The sequence below is a fragment of the Gobio gobio genome (genome assembly GCF_949357685.1).
Source record: "Gobio gobio genome assembly, chromosome: 14".
Classification (NCBI taxonomy): domain Eukaryota; kingdom Metazoa; phylum Chordata; class Actinopteri; order Cypriniformes; family Gobionidae; genus Gobio; species Gobio gobio.
Genome location: NC_137107.1, coordinates 34,099,985 through 34,116,941, shown reverse-complemented (window position 1 = coordinate 34,116,941; position 16,957 = coordinate 34,099,985). Strand labels below are relative to the sequence as shown.

At 37.9% G+C, this 16,957-nt stretch overlaps 3 protein-coding genes across 3 annotated transcripts; all 3 read left to right on the top strand.

The window, feature by feature from the left end:
• The first annotated feature begins 1,369 nt into the window (after positions 1–1,369).
• On the top strand, positions 1,370–3,744 carry chchd10 (coiled-coil-helix-coiled-coil-helix domain containing 10). The gene is made up of 4 exons (XM_079835505.1): positions 1,370–1,593; positions 2,170–2,401; positions 3,282–3,423; positions 3,611–3,744. The coding sequence occupies exons 1-4, from the start codon at positions 1,553–1,555 to the stop codon at positions 3,628–3,630; spliced, it is 435 nt and encodes a 144-aa protein (XP_079691631.1). The 5' UTR covers positions 1,370–1,552; the 3' UTR covers positions 3,631–3,744.
• Positions 3,745–4,346: 602 nt separating this feature from the next.
• Positions 4,347–8,117, top strand: ddt (D-dopachrome tautomerase). The gene is made up of 3 exons (XM_079835506.1): positions 4,347–4,476; positions 4,602–4,777; positions 7,449–8,117. Exons 1-3 carry the CDS (start codon positions 4,369–4,371, stop codon positions 7,519–7,521), a joined length of 357 nt encoding a protein of 118 aa, XP_079691632.1. The 5' UTR covers positions 4,347–4,368; the 3' UTR covers positions 7,522–8,117.
• Positions 8,118–8,508: 391 nt separating this feature from the next.
• Positions 8,509–15,582, top strand: gstt1b (glutathione S-transferase theta 1b). Its single transcript, XM_079835636.1, has 5 exons — positions 8,509–8,973; positions 9,341–9,428; positions 14,410–14,560; positions 14,776–14,952; positions 15,101–15,582. Exons 1-5 carry the CDS (start codon positions 8,862–8,864, stop codon positions 15,299–15,301), a joined length of 729 nt encoding a protein of 242 aa, XP_079691762.1. The 5' UTR covers positions 8,509–8,861; the 3' UTR covers positions 15,302–15,582.
• The last annotated feature ends 1,375 nt before the right edge of the window (positions 15,583–16,957 follow it).

Sequence of the window (16,957 nt, the reverse complement as noted above, 5' to 3'; positions counted from 1 at the left end):
ATTTTTCAGCTCTGGAATCTTGTGCTTTTAGTTGCTTTTTAGACTTTATTAATCATTTCGGAAATCACCACAGACGCTTGTGGAACTCTGATGCACGTTCAATCTCATATAAAGTCATGTATATAGACAGAACAGACCACCTGTCATGTTGAAATAAGGCAGAACCTTATACAAAGCCTAATGTATGCTGAATCACCTCCTGTCATCTGAGATTGGGGTGTGAATCATGCCAATTTAAGTAAATTTGAGCTCCCCCATGCCACACACTAAGCAGAAATTATCAGGCCAGCTGTAACCACAACCCAATCTTGGACATTATTTGTCCTGTTTTTATCAACATGTTAATGTCGCTGGATTTGACTAAAAAGCATTTTTGTCAAATTACACTTCCATTTCCCCTAAACATTACAATTTCTCCACAGATTAATTTAAGACTAGACCTAAAAGATGATTGTGTGATTCAAAAATGTAAAGGGATAGAGTTCTCCCCAAAACTTTGTCCTCATTTACTCACCCTCGTGTTGTTCCAAACCTATGAATTTCTTAAAAACAAAAACACTGTCTAATGTTTAGAAGAATGCCTATACAATGAATGCAAATGGTGAAGTTGCTCCTGTTCCCAAGTATTTTTCCCCAATGTTCAATAAGTTGGAAAATCAGAGCTTGACATTCACAAGAAAGAATGAAATTATATGAGGTAAACATTGACAGAACTATCAACATATGGATTACAAGATTTATCAGAGCTTCAATTTGATTTTAAAAAGCAAGGATGCTTATAGGCATCTTATAAAAATTTATTTTGAAATATATCAAAAACATCCTCACATCACATTTTTAAACATAAGAACTGAAAAAAAACCAGCAAAAAAACTGAATATGTGCATATGCTAATATCCAAATGACACTCTTGAAAAAAAAATCTAATCTAATGGGTTAAAGAAGACAAACAGTATTCTTCCCAACTGAGAAATAAGACCGCTACCACAATAAACAATTAAATAATCTCAATCAAGCACAGCATGCTACAATAAAACATAACACATTTAAAACAGCCTCTTTCCCCTCGCTGCCTGTGCCAAACTGTTACCTATTGTGACGCTATGTTCGTTCACAGAGATGGTTTTAATGCCAATATTTTAGTGCCATCTAGTGGGAAAGCTTCTGACAAGATGAACCAGAGCCTGCAATTAATGTAAATATCACATATCTTAAGAGCGAACATTCTACAATTTTGCGTGGGTAGTTTAGTACATTTTTGGAATCATTTTAGGATCAATGGAACCGCTATACATAATACATTTACGCCAAAAAAGAACGAATTAATCCCCGTGCTTTTCTACAAAATTTCTAGAACACCGACGCGCGCATGCGCGAACGAATGACTGTAGTTACCACACAAGGTCAAACGCACGTGCGCTTACCGGCTGTCATTCAGTATTCTGTCTGTGTGTGTGTGTGCATAGAGTGGATGTAACAACACCCGCGCTTTGTTCGAGACTTTATAATAATAATAAGTGGGCATTGATTGCAATTACGCTCTACCTTTGAAATGGCAAGAGGAAGTCGCAGTCGTCCTTCAGCACCAGCGAGGTATCTCAACACTTGGCTGATAGTTTTGTTACATGCTGTAAACCTGCGTTAGCGAGCAGCGAGCTAAATTTGACTCTATGTAGGAGTAAAGTTACACGATATGTTAGCTGCATATTAGCTGTGGATTAAAAAAAAAACACGACTGAATGTTTTGCTTAGAAATTAGGGGATTCAGATATTCCCTTTGTGTATCATAAATACAACCAGAACAGTAGGTAAAAGGTCAGACCAAAAACCTTATTCTTAATGACAAGGAGTTGAAAAGCCTTAATATCTGCTTAGTATTTATTTATTTATGCATAATGTCTGTCATTTAATAGCCAATGATGTAAGCAGGTTTAAGACTTTATCTTCTTTCCATCTTAAGTTGCCAAAAGAAGCTCAAAGGCATGTCTGTATCACGTGATACTAATTCAGGTTAATGTAAAAAATATTCTTTATATCTTATATTCTCTACATATAACTTTTTCAAGGGTTATGCCAATGTGGGTTATTCAACTTTTATGGGATTGCATATGCAGTTTTATACGTGACTACGTAGAGTCTATAACACAGTTCACCTTGTTTGCTTCACAGTGCTCCTGCCCCATCCTATGCTCCAGCCCCCGCAGCACCTCCTCCGATGGCAGTGGCACCTGCCGCGGTCCAGCCCAAGCAGCCAGGTCTCATGGCCCAAATGGCCACCACAGCTGCCGGAGTGGCAGTCGGCTCGGCTGTTGGACATGTGATGGGCAGTGCCATCTCAGGTGCTTTCAGTGGAGGCAGCAGCAGCAGCTCGGAGGCACCCAAACCAGCACCCACATATCAGGTGATGCCTGACAAATGTCATATTTCTTTGTGAAACACAACTGTGCCTACCCACTTTTTCAGCCACCTTTGTTCCGGAAGTATTTTCCCATTTTTAGTGATTTTTAAAAAGTCTTCATTAAAGAGTACCAAGCCGTGAACCAAAACAACCAGAGTTAAAACATTACAAACTTTGATTTGAAGCAAAAAAAAAGGATTTACAAAAAGACAAAGTTACAAGACTTGGCCGGTTCACACCAAGGACGATAACTGTAAAGATAAAGATATAGTTCTAAAAATCGTACTCAATATTAAAGAATATATATAAAACTGTTGATTTCAAGATGTTAATTGTCTATGTATATTTTACATTTATTGTAAATTATATAAATATGTCAGTAGTTTGGGAGTGTTTTCACAGTGCTTCATGGGACTTATGAATCATGGGTAATGTAGTTTTTCACCAGGAATTGTTAAACAATTTTAAAAAGTTGAAATAATGCAAACAGATGGGATCAACAAAAGCATATTCCATCGATTAACAACCTCGTAACTCACATGAGTTCTATCTTTAATGGTTTATAAGTTATTGTTAAAAAAAAAAACTTCTTACCTTGTGGAGAAAATGAATGGGATTTTTACTTGTTTACAACAGTTCACAGTGCCCACATATATCAAGCATTAGAAGCTATTTTCATTAGAATTGTCATGGGTGCAGTTTTCCTTAAAATGTCACTATCAACAATAAACTTGTCTTCTTGATCGCTGGCATGCATATGTGGTGGTGGTGATGATAAGATTGTACTTTTTTTATCTTCATGAAGAATATGTAACAAACTGAGAAGCATAGCAATGGTTACATATCCTCATCTTGTATTTCTCTGTTTTATTCATGTTTTCAGGAGCCCTCACGACTTCCATCCTCTCAGTCTGGCCCATGTCTCTTTGAGGTGAGGCAGTTCCTGGACTGCGCCACGACTCAGGCTGATCTGAGCTTGTGCGAAGGGTTCAATGAAGCTCTTAAGCAGTGCAAACTCTCACATGGTAAGCCTCTCATCATACAACACACAGAAATTCCAAATCAGATTTCTTTGTTTCAAAGTGCTTAACGTGACCAAAAGTTTTGTAAGAATTACTCAAGAATAAAGTGAAAGATACACTTGCATTTATGTAATATGACAAATAAAAACTCTTGTCCTTAGAATGACTTTCTGATATGTTGTCCCTTTAGGTGTTGCGTCCCTGGTGTGATGGAGAACTTGGAAGATCTAAACACTAAATGTAGACAAATAAACTATTGGTCCTCTCGATCTCCAGCAGTTAATGTGAATTACTTTTGTTGATAGTTGTGAAATACATGCTGGTACTTCTGAATGTATGATCATGTAAATTATGTTGTACGATTAAAGAGCTGCTATTTATCTTTGGTTTATTACTTAAGCAAGGCATATGTCATACAAATAATGTCATCATGCTGCTCTGATGTGTAACTTTTCAGCACATTACACAGTTGCATGTGCACGTGGAACAGTGTGTGCTGTTTGATAATGATTTGTTTATGACTTACAAGGGTCTAATAGAGTTACAAAACAAAAGCCTGATAACTAGTGATATGACACTCTTTCCAAACTAAATTTGCACAGCAAGACTTGATTACACAATCTCACTGCGTTTATCTGAAGTAAAGAAAAAAATACTGACAGCATTTTTTACTTTACACAAACAGAAAGGAACAGAGCATTGGATCCAGTATGCAGCATACAAACACTATTTAGATTTCATTAACAAAATTCATTGAAAATCTTTGATTCTACCTGTTTGAATCTCATCCGTCCAAGAGGCGTGAAAGGAATTCGACACGCTGACCAATCACAGAGCTCGGTGAACAGGCGTCGCTGTCTTTCAGCCAATCAGAGAGGGCGGTGTATCACAAGGAAGGGCTGTAACAGTTAATTCTCACATTAGTTGTCAGCAGTAACTTGTGAAATAATGCCGTTCATAGATTTAGAAACCAACTTACCTGCAAGCAAGTTTCCAGAAGACTTTCTGAAAAGACTATGTTCAACATTGGCTGCAGCTTTGGGGAAACCCGAAGACGTGAGTATTACATGCAAAAAAGAGAAAAAGTTATGGTTCTTACGATGGTCTGTGGACAGAGGTGATTTTTTTCCTTTGTTATCTTGACCTTGATCATATCATGACTTCCGCCGCCATGTCTCCAGAGGATGAATCTGGTGGTAAAGACTGACCTGCCGATGATGATCGCAGGGTCCTGCTCCCCGTGTGTGTTCATGTCCGTGTCTGCCATTGGAGTGACTGATACTGCGGAGAAGAATAAGGAGCACAGCGCCAAAATCTTCCAGTTCCTGAAAGGAGAGTTTGGGCTGAGCGATGACCGGTACGTTACATGAATAAAAACAAACGGGAAAACACAGGGTTTAACACATTTACCTTAAATGTATTGGCGATCTTTAGTTAACGTTACTTACTTAAATAAAACGTATAATGTAGAGCTTAATATATACTGTCTTTGTGAAATACAGTCCAAAATATTGTTGATTGACCACATTAATGTGCGTGTCTATTTTTTGTCCAATAAAATGCTCTCTAGAATTGTCCCTCCCCCTTCATTTAAATCCCACCTGCAGAGTTTAGCTCCAACCTCAAATAAACACACCTGAACCAGCTATAATCAGTGGCTGAATCCGAAATCGCCCCCTATACCCTTAAATAGGGCGCTAAACCCCTATTTAAAGGGGTCCGAAACCATAGTGGACGTTATTGAGTCCACTCATTCTACCCCACACTTTGCACCGCAATAACAAGTGTACAGCCGATGTACACACAGCGGCTGTCCGAATTCACTCACTTGTTTTCATTCACTCCTTCAAGTGAACTGTATCAGTGGACTAAAGTAGGGAATAGTGATTGAGGGTTTAGGGGGCGATTTCGAATTCAGCCAGTGTTTTTCAAGGCCCTTGTTAGACACTGATTAGCTGGTTCAGGTGTTTTTATTTGGGGTGGGAGCTAAGTTTGTGAGTTTGGAGACCCCTGGGCCCATATTCATAAAGAATCTTAATGCAAAGAATAGCTCCTAGTGACAAAATTCTAAGAAAATTCTTAGAAATGTGGGTGTTTACTCTTAAAATTAACTAAAAAATCCTAGTAAAGAAAAAAGTAATTCAGAAAGCATCTTAACCCTTAAAAGAGGTCTTAAGGTCAAATTTGTTAGGAGCACGGACGAGGACTTTTGAGAGGAAGAAATGTGTTGCAGACAATGGATGACAGTGACTTAATAAGACGCTATAGATTGTTTTATTATTGAACCCAACTTTCAAACCACCAATTAAAGCAGCACTAGGTAACTTTTCAACCTTTATAATATATTTTCAAACCTCTTGTGATGATACATCGACTTACAATAGGTTGAATGACATGTCTGCCTCAGCCTGACAGGGTCTGTATCATTTGGCGTTTGAAAAAAATAAAACCCATGAAATGATATTCATATGACATGCTGAAACATATGCCACTGTACCTGGGATGAAGACATTTCACACGCGACGCAAGCAGAACACCTGCATGTGAACTCCATAGACAGGTGAACTCCTCCTGCAGTGTTCAGGGCTATCATAGTTGTCATGTCAATAAATGCGCGTGCGATGCATCCACTGATGTAGAATGACAGTTTACGACAGTAGTAGAGGACAATACTGTTTCCCAACTGTAGGGGGACCCCGAGAGCAAAAACTACCTAGTGCTGCTTTAAATACTGGTAGACATGCCAGCAATCAGTGTAATTGGAAAGAGTGGAACAATATTTATAATTCTAAGCCAATCAAATACCTTATAGGAAATTAACGGCATGGTAAATAATAAAAGGATTTATATACATAAATATAATGTGTGAGTGAGAGAGAACGGTGAAATGGGACAATTTGCGCTTGTAATTTCAAAGTGAAGGCTTAGAATAGACCCTATACTTAAAGTGCTCCTTTTTTCCCCTTTTTGGACAACCAACCAATCACAGTCTTCAAAAGACTGTGTCATACGTAGCAACGGGGTCAGCCCCGCCTCTTCACTAAGATAAAAGTTTTTGTATTTTCCTTGCTCAGAGTTCCTCTCAGATATGTCCCGAATAGCTCTTAAGCTAAGACTCCTACGTAAACGTTTTTAAGCTAAATTAGGAGTTTTCTGAGAGGACTCTTAGAATCTTTATGAATACGGGCCCTGAGCTATAGTAAGTAGCAAATCATGGGGTTCATAATCCATTTTATTCAGTTCCCGAGGTAGTGAATCAGTAGCCTACATCGTGTACAAGTATTCGGGGCACTGGTAAGGGACACTGGCTCACTACACATTGGCTGTGTCTGAAATCGCTTACTCTCTTGAGTAGGTATTATTTTGAATAAATAATTACTTCACTATTGCTAAAAAGTATGTTCTATGTAGTATGAGCGTGTGTAGTATGAATGTAATCTGAACCGTCATGTTGTCATTATCATGTGACCTACTGTCAATTATATAGATTTAGTGCCATTCATAAATCCTCTCCCGGGGCCTCTTCATGGGAAAGTAACGGAAGAAGTAGGTCATTCGGGTACTTTTTGCCTACTCTTTTATGAGTACTGTGAATTCGGACATATGTCTTTTGTCACATACTGTTTTTCACCTACTATATAGTAGGGAAGTATGCAATTTCGGATATAGCCATTGGGACACTGATGACAACGTCACTGCTGGTTTTTATGAACAACAGCATAACTGATATTTTTCTGACATTTTTTAATGTTATTTAAAGTACATTATGATAAATACTTTGCTTGTTACATATACGCGCAACATTTCAGCCATAAATAAATTCAAAATGACACTACGTCCATATTTTTTTACAGTCTATGGTTGAATTGGCTCATGTTCTTTCACGCTTCAGAACTTCCATTATGGGAACGCAGGCTGCATCCGAAATCACAAATTCTCTACTATATAGTAGGGTGGAAAACGAAATGAAATAAATAAAATATAATGTCCTGAATCTGATTGTCTTTCTTTTTTGTGTTCTGTTGCAGTATTTTAATATTGTTCTACCCTCTGGAGCCGGGGCAGATTGGGAAGAAAGGAACAGTGATGAGCTTCTTATAAGGCATTCCTTCTTTAAAAGTAATTCTCCATATGTGATTCCTGTTTGGGATTCAGCTAGCTGGACATGCATTGCCGCTGGGTTATAAGGAAGTTGTGTTCTTATGGGATTAAGAATATTTTGCATTAAAATCTCCAGACTTTCTTGAAAAGTAACTAATTTATGTGATTAGAGAATAATCTGTTTATTAATATGTTAAATATAAAATGCATTAAGCATTTTGCTAGCACGTCATGGTGGGTTGGGTGTCTGTTTTTAGTTTTAAGAAGTTGGAAGTTACTAGAATAATGTATTCCATTAGCATTGTGTTTGTCAAGCTTTTCCAGAGAAAGTGCCACATCAATCAATCTACTGTTCAAATCAGACCATATAAGAATCAAGAATCATCTAATAACGAGCTTACAAAAGACAAAGAAAATATTCAAAACCAATGTAGTCAGTTTAGAATGAGTTTTGACTTACACATTTATTTTAAGGATATCAGTTGCAAACACATTTTCTTTGGCATAGTACAGACACCGAGTCAGACTGTGTTTGTCAAGAACATTGATTCAACCTTCCAAATTAATATTTACAAAACCAATAAAAAAAGCTCTTGAATAAAACGTCTGTGTAATTCATTCGGGGGTTTTGGTATGACGTGGGTTGCATTTGCTTCCAAAGGGAAGTAGACCAATTAAGGTCTGATCTCTGTGTCTCATGTCTCATTGTTCAATAAGAAAGGTAGAACACAGTGTTTTTGCACACAAATAAACATGTAGTAGGCTAATAAATTGCAATTGTAAAGTGTATAGACAATTTTATCTCAAAACAAGTTTTCTAAAGTCAAGAAAGTAGTTTATTAGTAGTTAATGTATTATCTTCCATAGGGATATCTTCAGTTTATGTAGTTTTACAAAATCAAAGCAATATGCATAGATATATTTGCAAATAATAGATTTCTTTGTTCTGAGCTGTCACGGTCAAAAGACCCTAGACTTCCGACAGATGGCGCTAATTGTACCAGAGGGAAGAAAAGAAATGGAAAGAAAGTATCCAAAGTTTTTCCTTTCTCATTTGACATTAGTCGAATTATTAATTAGCTAACTTTAAATATTACCAGGATTAGGTCCTTTGTGTGCTTTGTGATTAAATCACACACACACACACACACACACACACACACACACACACACACACACGATAAGTTGGCATTTTGTTTAGGAACAGAGTTCAGCGGGGTGTGGTGTATTAGTAGGCTATAGGTGATAGTTCTATTCTTGTGCAGCAGTGAGTGCAGTCACTTTATTGCAGTTTTGGACTCAGTTGTGCTTCAGTGTAGTAGAAGTGAAGTAATTTTAAAATGTCTTTGGAAATTTATTTGGATCTGTTTTCGCAGCCATGTCGCTCTGTTTACATCTTTGCCCAGAAAAACAACATCCAGTTCGACCACAAGAAGATTTCGCTGTTTGACGGTATGATATCGTTGTGGAAAACTGCGTGGTTTGTTTGTGTGCACTTTACTTTTAATTTTGCAGCATTCATATAACGTTTTCATAGAAAGGAAAAGCTTGTGAACTTTATATTGTAAGTACTTCATTTTATAATGAAATGGAACTATCGTCACATTTCTATTACATGTGGAGAAAGTTGTGGTTTAGACTAGGCTACTACATGCAGTCCTAGAGGCAGATGTGGTTAGTCACACTAATTTGGCGAACTGTTATGTAGTTCCTGCACGTCTTTGAACATTTATATTGTACCTAATTGTATTTAAGTAGCCTACATCAACACCTTGGTATTATTACATGAGTATTTTACCAAAACGTAATTGTCCCTTAGGTTATCAATATGGTGAAGAGTTTGGGAAAATCAACGTGCTAAGAAAATTACCAGCAATCAAAGATGGAGACTTTTGCTTGGCTGAAAGGTATGTGGTCTATGGAATGCAAGTTATTTCTTGTTTTCAATTTATTTTAAGATCTAATAGTGATACAAGTTTTTAATAGGTTCTAGATCAGTGGCTCTCAGCATTTTGACTCCAAGGATCCCCATTGTCCACAACAATAAACAAAATAGGGCTAGTGGTCTTTGAATTTCATCATTTATTTTACTTATTTATAGGAACTCAAAGTTCCTGTTATTTAAAAGAAGAGTGAATACAATTACATTTCAGGATTCCAGAAGTTTTAGGTGCTAAATGGTTTAAGAATATTAAATCTGTCCTAAACATAAGAAAACATACAAGATCTGTCTCTTCATCCATGCCAAGTGGTTAACAAAATCAACTCAAAAAATCCCAAAAGCCTCTTTATGTAATAGTTTTTTTTTTTTTTTTTTTCACAGGAACTTAAAATCAAAACTGGACAAGTGTGACCTTTGCTCCTGTTTAAGTAGTATAACAGGAGCACAGCACTGAAAAGGGGCAGGGCTACATTATGGCCTGGCTTCACAGACAGGGCTTAGATTAAGTTTAGAATAGGCCTTAGTTCAGTTAGGATATTTAAGTAGCTTTTATAAACGTGCCTTAAAAACATTACTGGTGTACATCTTGAGACAAAACAATGGGATTGGGTGACATTTTAAGATATGTCAGTGCAAGTTGCTTTCAGTTAAAACCGCTCAAAGCCTTGTCTGTGAAAGCAGGTATAGGTTTCTATGGGAACATCTCTTCCTAGTTCCCTCAGAGACGCTACTGATTTTCTCCAGTGTTTGTCAGCTATAAAAAATCTAGATAAAGACACTATACTTGCCACAATGGATGTTCCCTTTCTATACATTAATATTCCCTATATTGAGGGTCTTTTGGCATTAAACATTTTTCTTGATCTACACGTTGATGATGATGGTTTGCCAAGTTTATTGTTGATATGACTGAACTTGTTCTGAGAGAATTATTTTCTTTTTGAGAATAAATTCTATCTGCAGGCCCCGTTTATACTAGTGCGTTTTCATTTTAAAACAAAAACGATCCTCGTCTACACTGGTGTTTTCATTGCGTTTCAGAAACAATCTCTGTCTACACTGCACAACCGAAAACGCATGTCACATGACCGTCCATGCACACTGGGCATGCGCGTACAAGTATGAACAGTTGCTTCTTGCTCATGTAGACTGCAGTAGCTGCAGTATTATAAAATACAGCGTTTAACTGCACAACGGCTGCTAAAAAGGACCACAAAGTCAGCAGAGCATGCAGTTCCATCTCTGTATTATTGTTTACATGGTCGTCTAGGCTGGTATGTTACAGAGCCGTTGAGAGAGATGGCTTTGGGCTGCATTTTTAATACAATAGCCATCAACGGTCTCTATGATCAACTTAGGTGTAGTCAGTCAGTCAACCTTATTTATATAGCGCTTTTAACAATGCAGATTGTTTCAAAGCAGCTTTACAGTGTTAAACAGGAAAATAATGCAACAGAATTGTATTCAGCCGTATAGCCATTCTGGAGAAAACGGTGATGTCATCAGTTAATTTCAATGATCATACAGTGACAGTGTGGGCTTTAGATCAGTAATTTAGTTTATATGGTTAATTTAGTTTAATAATTAGATTTATTTGGATATTTAGTTGAAAAATTTAGTGTCCCCAACCAGGGGCGGTTCTAGGATTTTCATTTTAGGGGGGCTTAGCCCCCAGTGAGGGTATTTTAGGGTCCAAATTGCGCTATTAACTAGTAGCTTACTAACATGCATATCCACAGGATGGCTGTTTAGTAATAGGCCCTACTTATAAAGTAGGTAATACTTATAAAGCTCCCCCAAGAAAATGTTTATTTCTCTGATCTACATATGTGCATTTTAAGATGCTCTGAAGGCCAACAAATTAGATACAGTAGCTTGAAAACCATGTCAGTGGGCTGTAGATTATTTGTCTTTATCATCTCCACATCTCTCTTTTTTCTCTGTTTTTCTCTTGCCCAGTCTCTTCCCCTCCTAACGCTGAGCTTTAACTGATATATTCGTCAGAGAAGAAAGTAAATATGGTTTACATATAAACATACTGATATTTATATGTTTTATGAATACTTTTCTTAGACACGTTAATTTACTGTTTATTAAAGTTTTAAGTTTATTAAATTAATTCACAAAATAAACACATTCATTACTAATCTTATGCCCAATACAGGCTGAAATAGCTGAGCTTTTTTATTTATTTACTGAAGGCTACGAATGGAATAATATTAATTTACAATATGTACACATTCATTATTCATCTTATGCCTAATCTGAAGAAAACGGTTTTGTTAATATTTCTTGTTTGTTAATTACATTATGAATCACATTGGCCTATTTTCAATTCAAATTGGACAAAAGTGTAGGCTATTCATTTGCCTGAATATTTTTGTCTTTGTTTAACATTTCTGACTTAAAGAAGCAGAGTCTTAGCTTACATTTCTCTCACTTGATGTCGAGTCGTGCTGATAAAATTCGCGTTTAGCCTCGGCAGATTCTGTGTGAACATAAAGCCCGCCTACTCTGATTTGATTGTTTTTCTCGAATATTTTGACATTGACGAGCGGTGACGGACCAATGAGGCTCAGATGAACACACACACCTCTGCTTCTGACGTGCGCTCTGCTCGCCGCCGCTGCGGATTGAAGAACACGCTGACTAAAAGACGGGACGAAGCCGAAGCCTCCCACCAGTTTCATATGCTTTAAAGGTTACCGTAATCACACATTTTTTAGGGGGGCTGGGCAGGGGGCTGAAGCCCCCCTAAAAAGGGTCTAGAACCGCCCCTGTCCCCAACTGAGCACGCCAAGCCAGAGGCAACAGTGGCAAGGAAACCAAAACCCCAACAGGTGACCTAATGGAGAAAAATAAACCTTGGGAGAAACCAGGCTCAGTCGGGGTGCCAGTTCTCCTCTGGCCAATTAACAAACAGCATATGATTAACAAACAACGAAAGATTATATAGAGTCAAGGACATTGTGGTAAGTCCATAAAGATCTAACTAGGCTTGCTGCGGTAGTCAGTCAGTGTTACTGTGTTCGGCCGTACACCAATTACATTACTTGACCACAACCGCACTGTCGTTTTTTTTTTATAGGAATACAAACTCCAGTTATAAAATGAAAGTTCCATATACATATTCCCAAAAGCACGTGTACAGTGCTTTTGGGAAACGCAGCCCTGGTCTGTTTTTGTTGTGTTCCGGTAGCATAATGTGGGCAGCCCTGTCTTCGTTTTGGTCCGTTTACACTGAAAAGCAACCCTGGAGTTTTCAATCTAAAACGGGGTCTGCGGTGTTTTCAAATGCCGGGGTAGTGTAGATGACAGGCATAATCGTAGCAAAAGTTATGCTTTTAAAATGAAAACGCACTAGTGTAAACAGGGCCAGTCACTATGGCCCCTGATTATACAAATCTATATCTTGGCCATCTGGATGATCAATATATTTGGAATAACAATCCTTGTACAGAGCACTTAATTTTGCTTAAGTTGCATAAAATGATTTTGTGATTCTTTTGCTTTATATATGAATAGTCTTAGACCACATTTTACAAGATATTTGTCAATGACGCTTAGGATCTATTGCGCACCAAATCCTCCGCCAACGTCTTGCCAGTCATCTCTCCTTGCTTTCAAAATCGGACTCCTGCTGCAACTCTGCAGCTCGCGCTGTATATGGGGCAGAGCAGACGCTTTCATTTTATAACTGGAGTTTGTATTCCTTTAAAACAAAACGACAGTGCGGTTGTGTTCAAGTAATGCAATTGGTGTCAGCCGAACACAGTAACACTGACTGACTACCGCAGCAAGCCTAGTTAGATCTTTATGGACTTACCACAATGTCCTTGACTCCTTATAATCTTTAGAGAATATCTTTTTCAGGTGTTGACAGGTTAAACTTTTTCTTTGCAGAAGGGTCATCATTTAAATTAGCTTATCAATATCTTTTACCATCTGTATAAGGTATTAATCAAATAGTTTGAGACATGAGGGTAAAAGGTGGCTCTTGGCTTCAATTTCAACCAACCACTAATTCATCCACTAATCATCAATTCTGCCATGTTTGTTGAAGCATTTCAGTCTTGAAGATATATATTTTTTAACCAATTCAATTTTCGTAACAAAAGGATCAAGGGTTCTGGTTGGAACAAAACTCAACACTTTATTCAGAAGACTTCATGAGGTTGGAATTCTTGGCCATGTGAGGTTGAAGATAAAAATGTCCTTTGGCGAGCACCCCTCTTCAGGGTTGATTGTGATGCTCCTCTTCTTACCAGCCCATTTACCCCGACGGGTCTTCGCATTTGGTAATGGAGTGCGATTTTCTGATGATTGTCAGTGTCACTTGAATGATCCGTTAAAAAATCCACATCACTGGAAGCTGAAATCTCAGAGATCTCTTCTTGAAAATGGACCTTGAATGATGGCATGGTAGAGATGCCGCTTCAGTTAAGTCAGGGATATACTTTATTGTCAGTGGGGTGGTGTCTTTAGAAAATTATCCTACCTTATGTTGTGGGTTGTAGTTCTTTCTTGAATTGTAACATGGGTGAATTTAGAAGTTCTGCTTGTTGTGTAAAATCAGCTTCACTGTAGGAAGAAAATAATTGGAGGCTGTAGTTTCAGCAATTTTTTCTTTTATCATTCTTTCTGTGTGTATTCAGAAACTAAGCGGATGAAATCTAAAGATGATTTTTCATGATTCCCCACCATCGTTTACAAAATTTAGAATCTTTTCCGATAAATTGTTGGAGACTTCTGAATCCTAAGACCCCTGGGAATCCTGCTAACCCACCTATATTCACTAGTCATGCCATGGAGGGGTAAGAGAATGTAAAAGTCGAAATGAAAGAGACATTTTTAAAAGGCCTACAGATACACCTGTCTGTTTTGTTCCTCTTGTGAAACTGTTCAATGTGTAAATTAACTTACTTCCTGTTCAAATGATCCCTTAGTATTGCGATCATGATGTACCTGGCTGAGAAGTTCCACACTCCGGACCACTGGTACCCAGCTGACTTGCAGAAGCGTGCTAGGGTAAATGAATATCTGGCATGGCAACACACTGCCATACGGATACATGGATCCAGGATAATCTGGTTCAATGTGAGTGAAGTGTATTTATTCTCATTCAAAGGCACTGTGGTGAACAGAACAGTGCTTAGATTGCAGCAAATCCCTAGTTGATGGTTGACTCCAATTGCTCTGTCACTTTGGGATTGAAACCTAATCTTTAGAATTGATACTCCGCTAACTGCTAGCTTTTTGAGTGTAATTGTTATTTGTTAATGGAATTCAATTGTTTTCTTGTTTTGCTGTAGCTTTTGATCCCAAAAGTTCTGGGAGTTGAGGTCCCTAAAGAAAAGATGGACAATGCTGTAGAGAATCTTGATGCATCACTGACACTTTTTGATTGGAAGTTCCTTCAAGACAAACCGTTCATTGCTGGTGATCAGATCTCATTGGCTGACCTGGTTGCTATTGTGGAAATCATGCAGGTATGCATTCGATTCATTCACAGTTTCGAATCAATTAAGTCATTAATCAAGATGAAGCGAAATGATAACCTGAATATGTAAGGGGAATAATATCTGACACAATATTTATATTTGATAATGCCTTGTCATTTCTGATGGTCTGTTTCAGCCTTTAGGTGCTGGTATGGATGTGTTTGAGAACAGACCCAAGCTCAAGGCGTGGAAGGACAGAGTCAGAGAAGAAATTGGGGCTGAGCTGTTTGATGAGGCCCACCAGGGAATCCTCTCTTTCCAGGAGGCAGTGAAAACCTTGGATCCCAAAAAGATGGAGCCCATGAAAGCCAAAATTTTGAAATATTTCCTCTCATAAACAAACTGATAGACATTGTTGGTTAAAACAGACAGTTATCCACGAAACTTTATAATTATACAAAACATAGGCCTCATTTTATCAGTAATTCTTAATTATCAGTTCTGACTTTTTATCAGTAATACTTTCCATTTTGTTTAACCACTGAAAATGAAATCAGTTCGCTTTTATTACATTTTATATGACAAAGCCCTTGTCATTTTTCAGTAAATGAATGTGATGATCATTAATGTTTCTGTGTAGACTTTACCTCATAAAAATAAGTAAACTGTGAAATAGCATGTTTCCAGCTGTGTTCACTCTCAAATTCTGAATTGCTGCACTCACTGTGACCTTATCGTTTGAAAAACTAGGCAATAACACTAAATACAGCATTGTTCCAGAAAATCACTCAACACCCACGGGAAAGAGCTGGGAGGAATGTTTCCTCCCTGTGTGTTTATGGAATGTAATCTGATATTATGTGGTTTCCTGCAGCATACTCTGCACGAAAAGCACTTTTTGTTAATTTCTTAAAAAGGGGGAGCATTTAGTTAGCGTTTTTCCTATAAATCTCCCCAATACCCAGCCAGCACAGTCATGTGGGGCCCATATGGGCGTCACCTGGGCTGTCTAACTGGGGCCCAGCCAGTTTTGTCCTCAGTTTCCATGTAGGCCCCACATGGGCTAGCCCAGATGAACTGAACACTGCTCAGTGTGCACACTACAGGCTGTTAAATGTAACTGAATCAGTGTTGGAGTTAATGAGATAATTAAGTGATTAATAGAGTAAAGACTGAATATTACTGAAGACTCCTGATGATAACAAGCAGAATCACTGAAGGACAGAGAAACACAAAAGACTTCAGACACAACTTCACAAAAGCATTATCAGCTTCCCTTTTTACCTATTAGATTGATTTTCTGTTATCTTAGTTTTTATTGATAATTCCCACTGAGCAAAGGTGTACGTTGAAAAGACGTCCACTGAGGAGCCAGAATGAAAGTTTTTATGACGTCTGTTTTTGACGTGTTCTGCACGTCCGATATAGACGTTCATGGAACCTCAAGGTTAAAAACTAGTTCAAATTGTGGACATATTTTCCATTTGTAATTGCAAAGCAACTCACAGAGAGTGTGTGTTTGTCCAGAAATCATGAAAATAAAAGAAACTTAGCTCACACCTTTAGACACTTTAGAAAACGTATCATCTGTAATTCACACATCTTTGGATCGTGAGAGAATCGTGGGATTCAATCCAGATCTTCTTGCTGTGATGAGACAGTGTTTCCCACTGAGACACTGGAGCTGCCCTTAATCACAGACATAAGACACACTTTGACTATTTCTGTCAGACGTCTACAGAAGCTCTTACTGAGAATTAACAGAGGTTTAGATGTTGATGTTTATGTTTCATTTGAAGTCACCATTGTGGTGGGAAGCGTTTGCTTTAGTTGGGCTCTTGGTCCCCGTATTTGTGTTAGCTTTTCTTTGGCTGCTGTAACTGAGTGTGTGAGAAACACAATAGTTGTGGCTGAGAAAGCAAAGATAAAGTGACGTCAGGTGTTGTCAGCTCCTTGTTGATGACTAAATCATCAGAAGTCTAGAATCTGATGTTATGCTTTTGAGTTTTGTGTTCTTGTTTGGCAAATAATGTGTTTATATACTATAACCTTG

Excerpts from the sequence above, each read along its gene's own strand:
- chchd10 (XM_079835505.1), top strand. The coding sequence starts at position 1,553 with ATGGCAAGAGGAAGTCGCAGTCGTCCTTCAGCACCAGCGAG. Across the intron at positions 2,402-3,281 it reads AACCAGCACCCACATATCAG|GAGCCCTCACGACTTCCATC; the intron begins GTGATGCCTGAC and ends TCATGTTTTCAG. Across the intron at positions 3,424-3,610 it reads GCAGTGCAAACTCTCACATG|GTGTTGCGTCCCTGGTGTGA; the intron begins GTAAGCCTCTCA and ends TTGTCCCTTTAG.
- ddt (XM_079835506.1), top strand. The coding sequence starts at position 4,369 with ATGCCGTTCATAGATTTAGAAACCAACTTACCTGCAAGCAAGTTTCCA. Across the intron at positions 4,477-4,601 it reads CTTTGGGGAAACCCGAAGAC|AGGATGAATCTGGTGGTAAA; the intron begins GTGAGTATTACA and ends CCATGTCTCCAG. Across the intron at positions 4,778-7,448 it reads TTTGGGCTGAGCGATGACCG|TATTTTAATATTGTTCTACC; the intron begins GTACGTTACATG and ends GTTCTGTTGCAG.
- gstt1b (XM_079835636.1), top strand. The coding sequence starts at position 8,862 with ATGTCTTTGGAAATTTATTTGGATCTGTTTTCGCAGCCATGTCGCTCT. Across the intron at positions 9,429-14,409 it reads GACTTTTGCTTGGCTGAAAG|TATTGCGATCATGATGTACC; the intron begins GTATGTGGTCTA and ends ATGATCCCTTAG. Across the intron at positions 14,561-14,775 it reads CCAGGATAATCTGGTTCAAT|CTTTTGATCCCAAAAGTTCT; the intron begins GTGAGTGAAGTG and ends GTTTTGCTGTAG.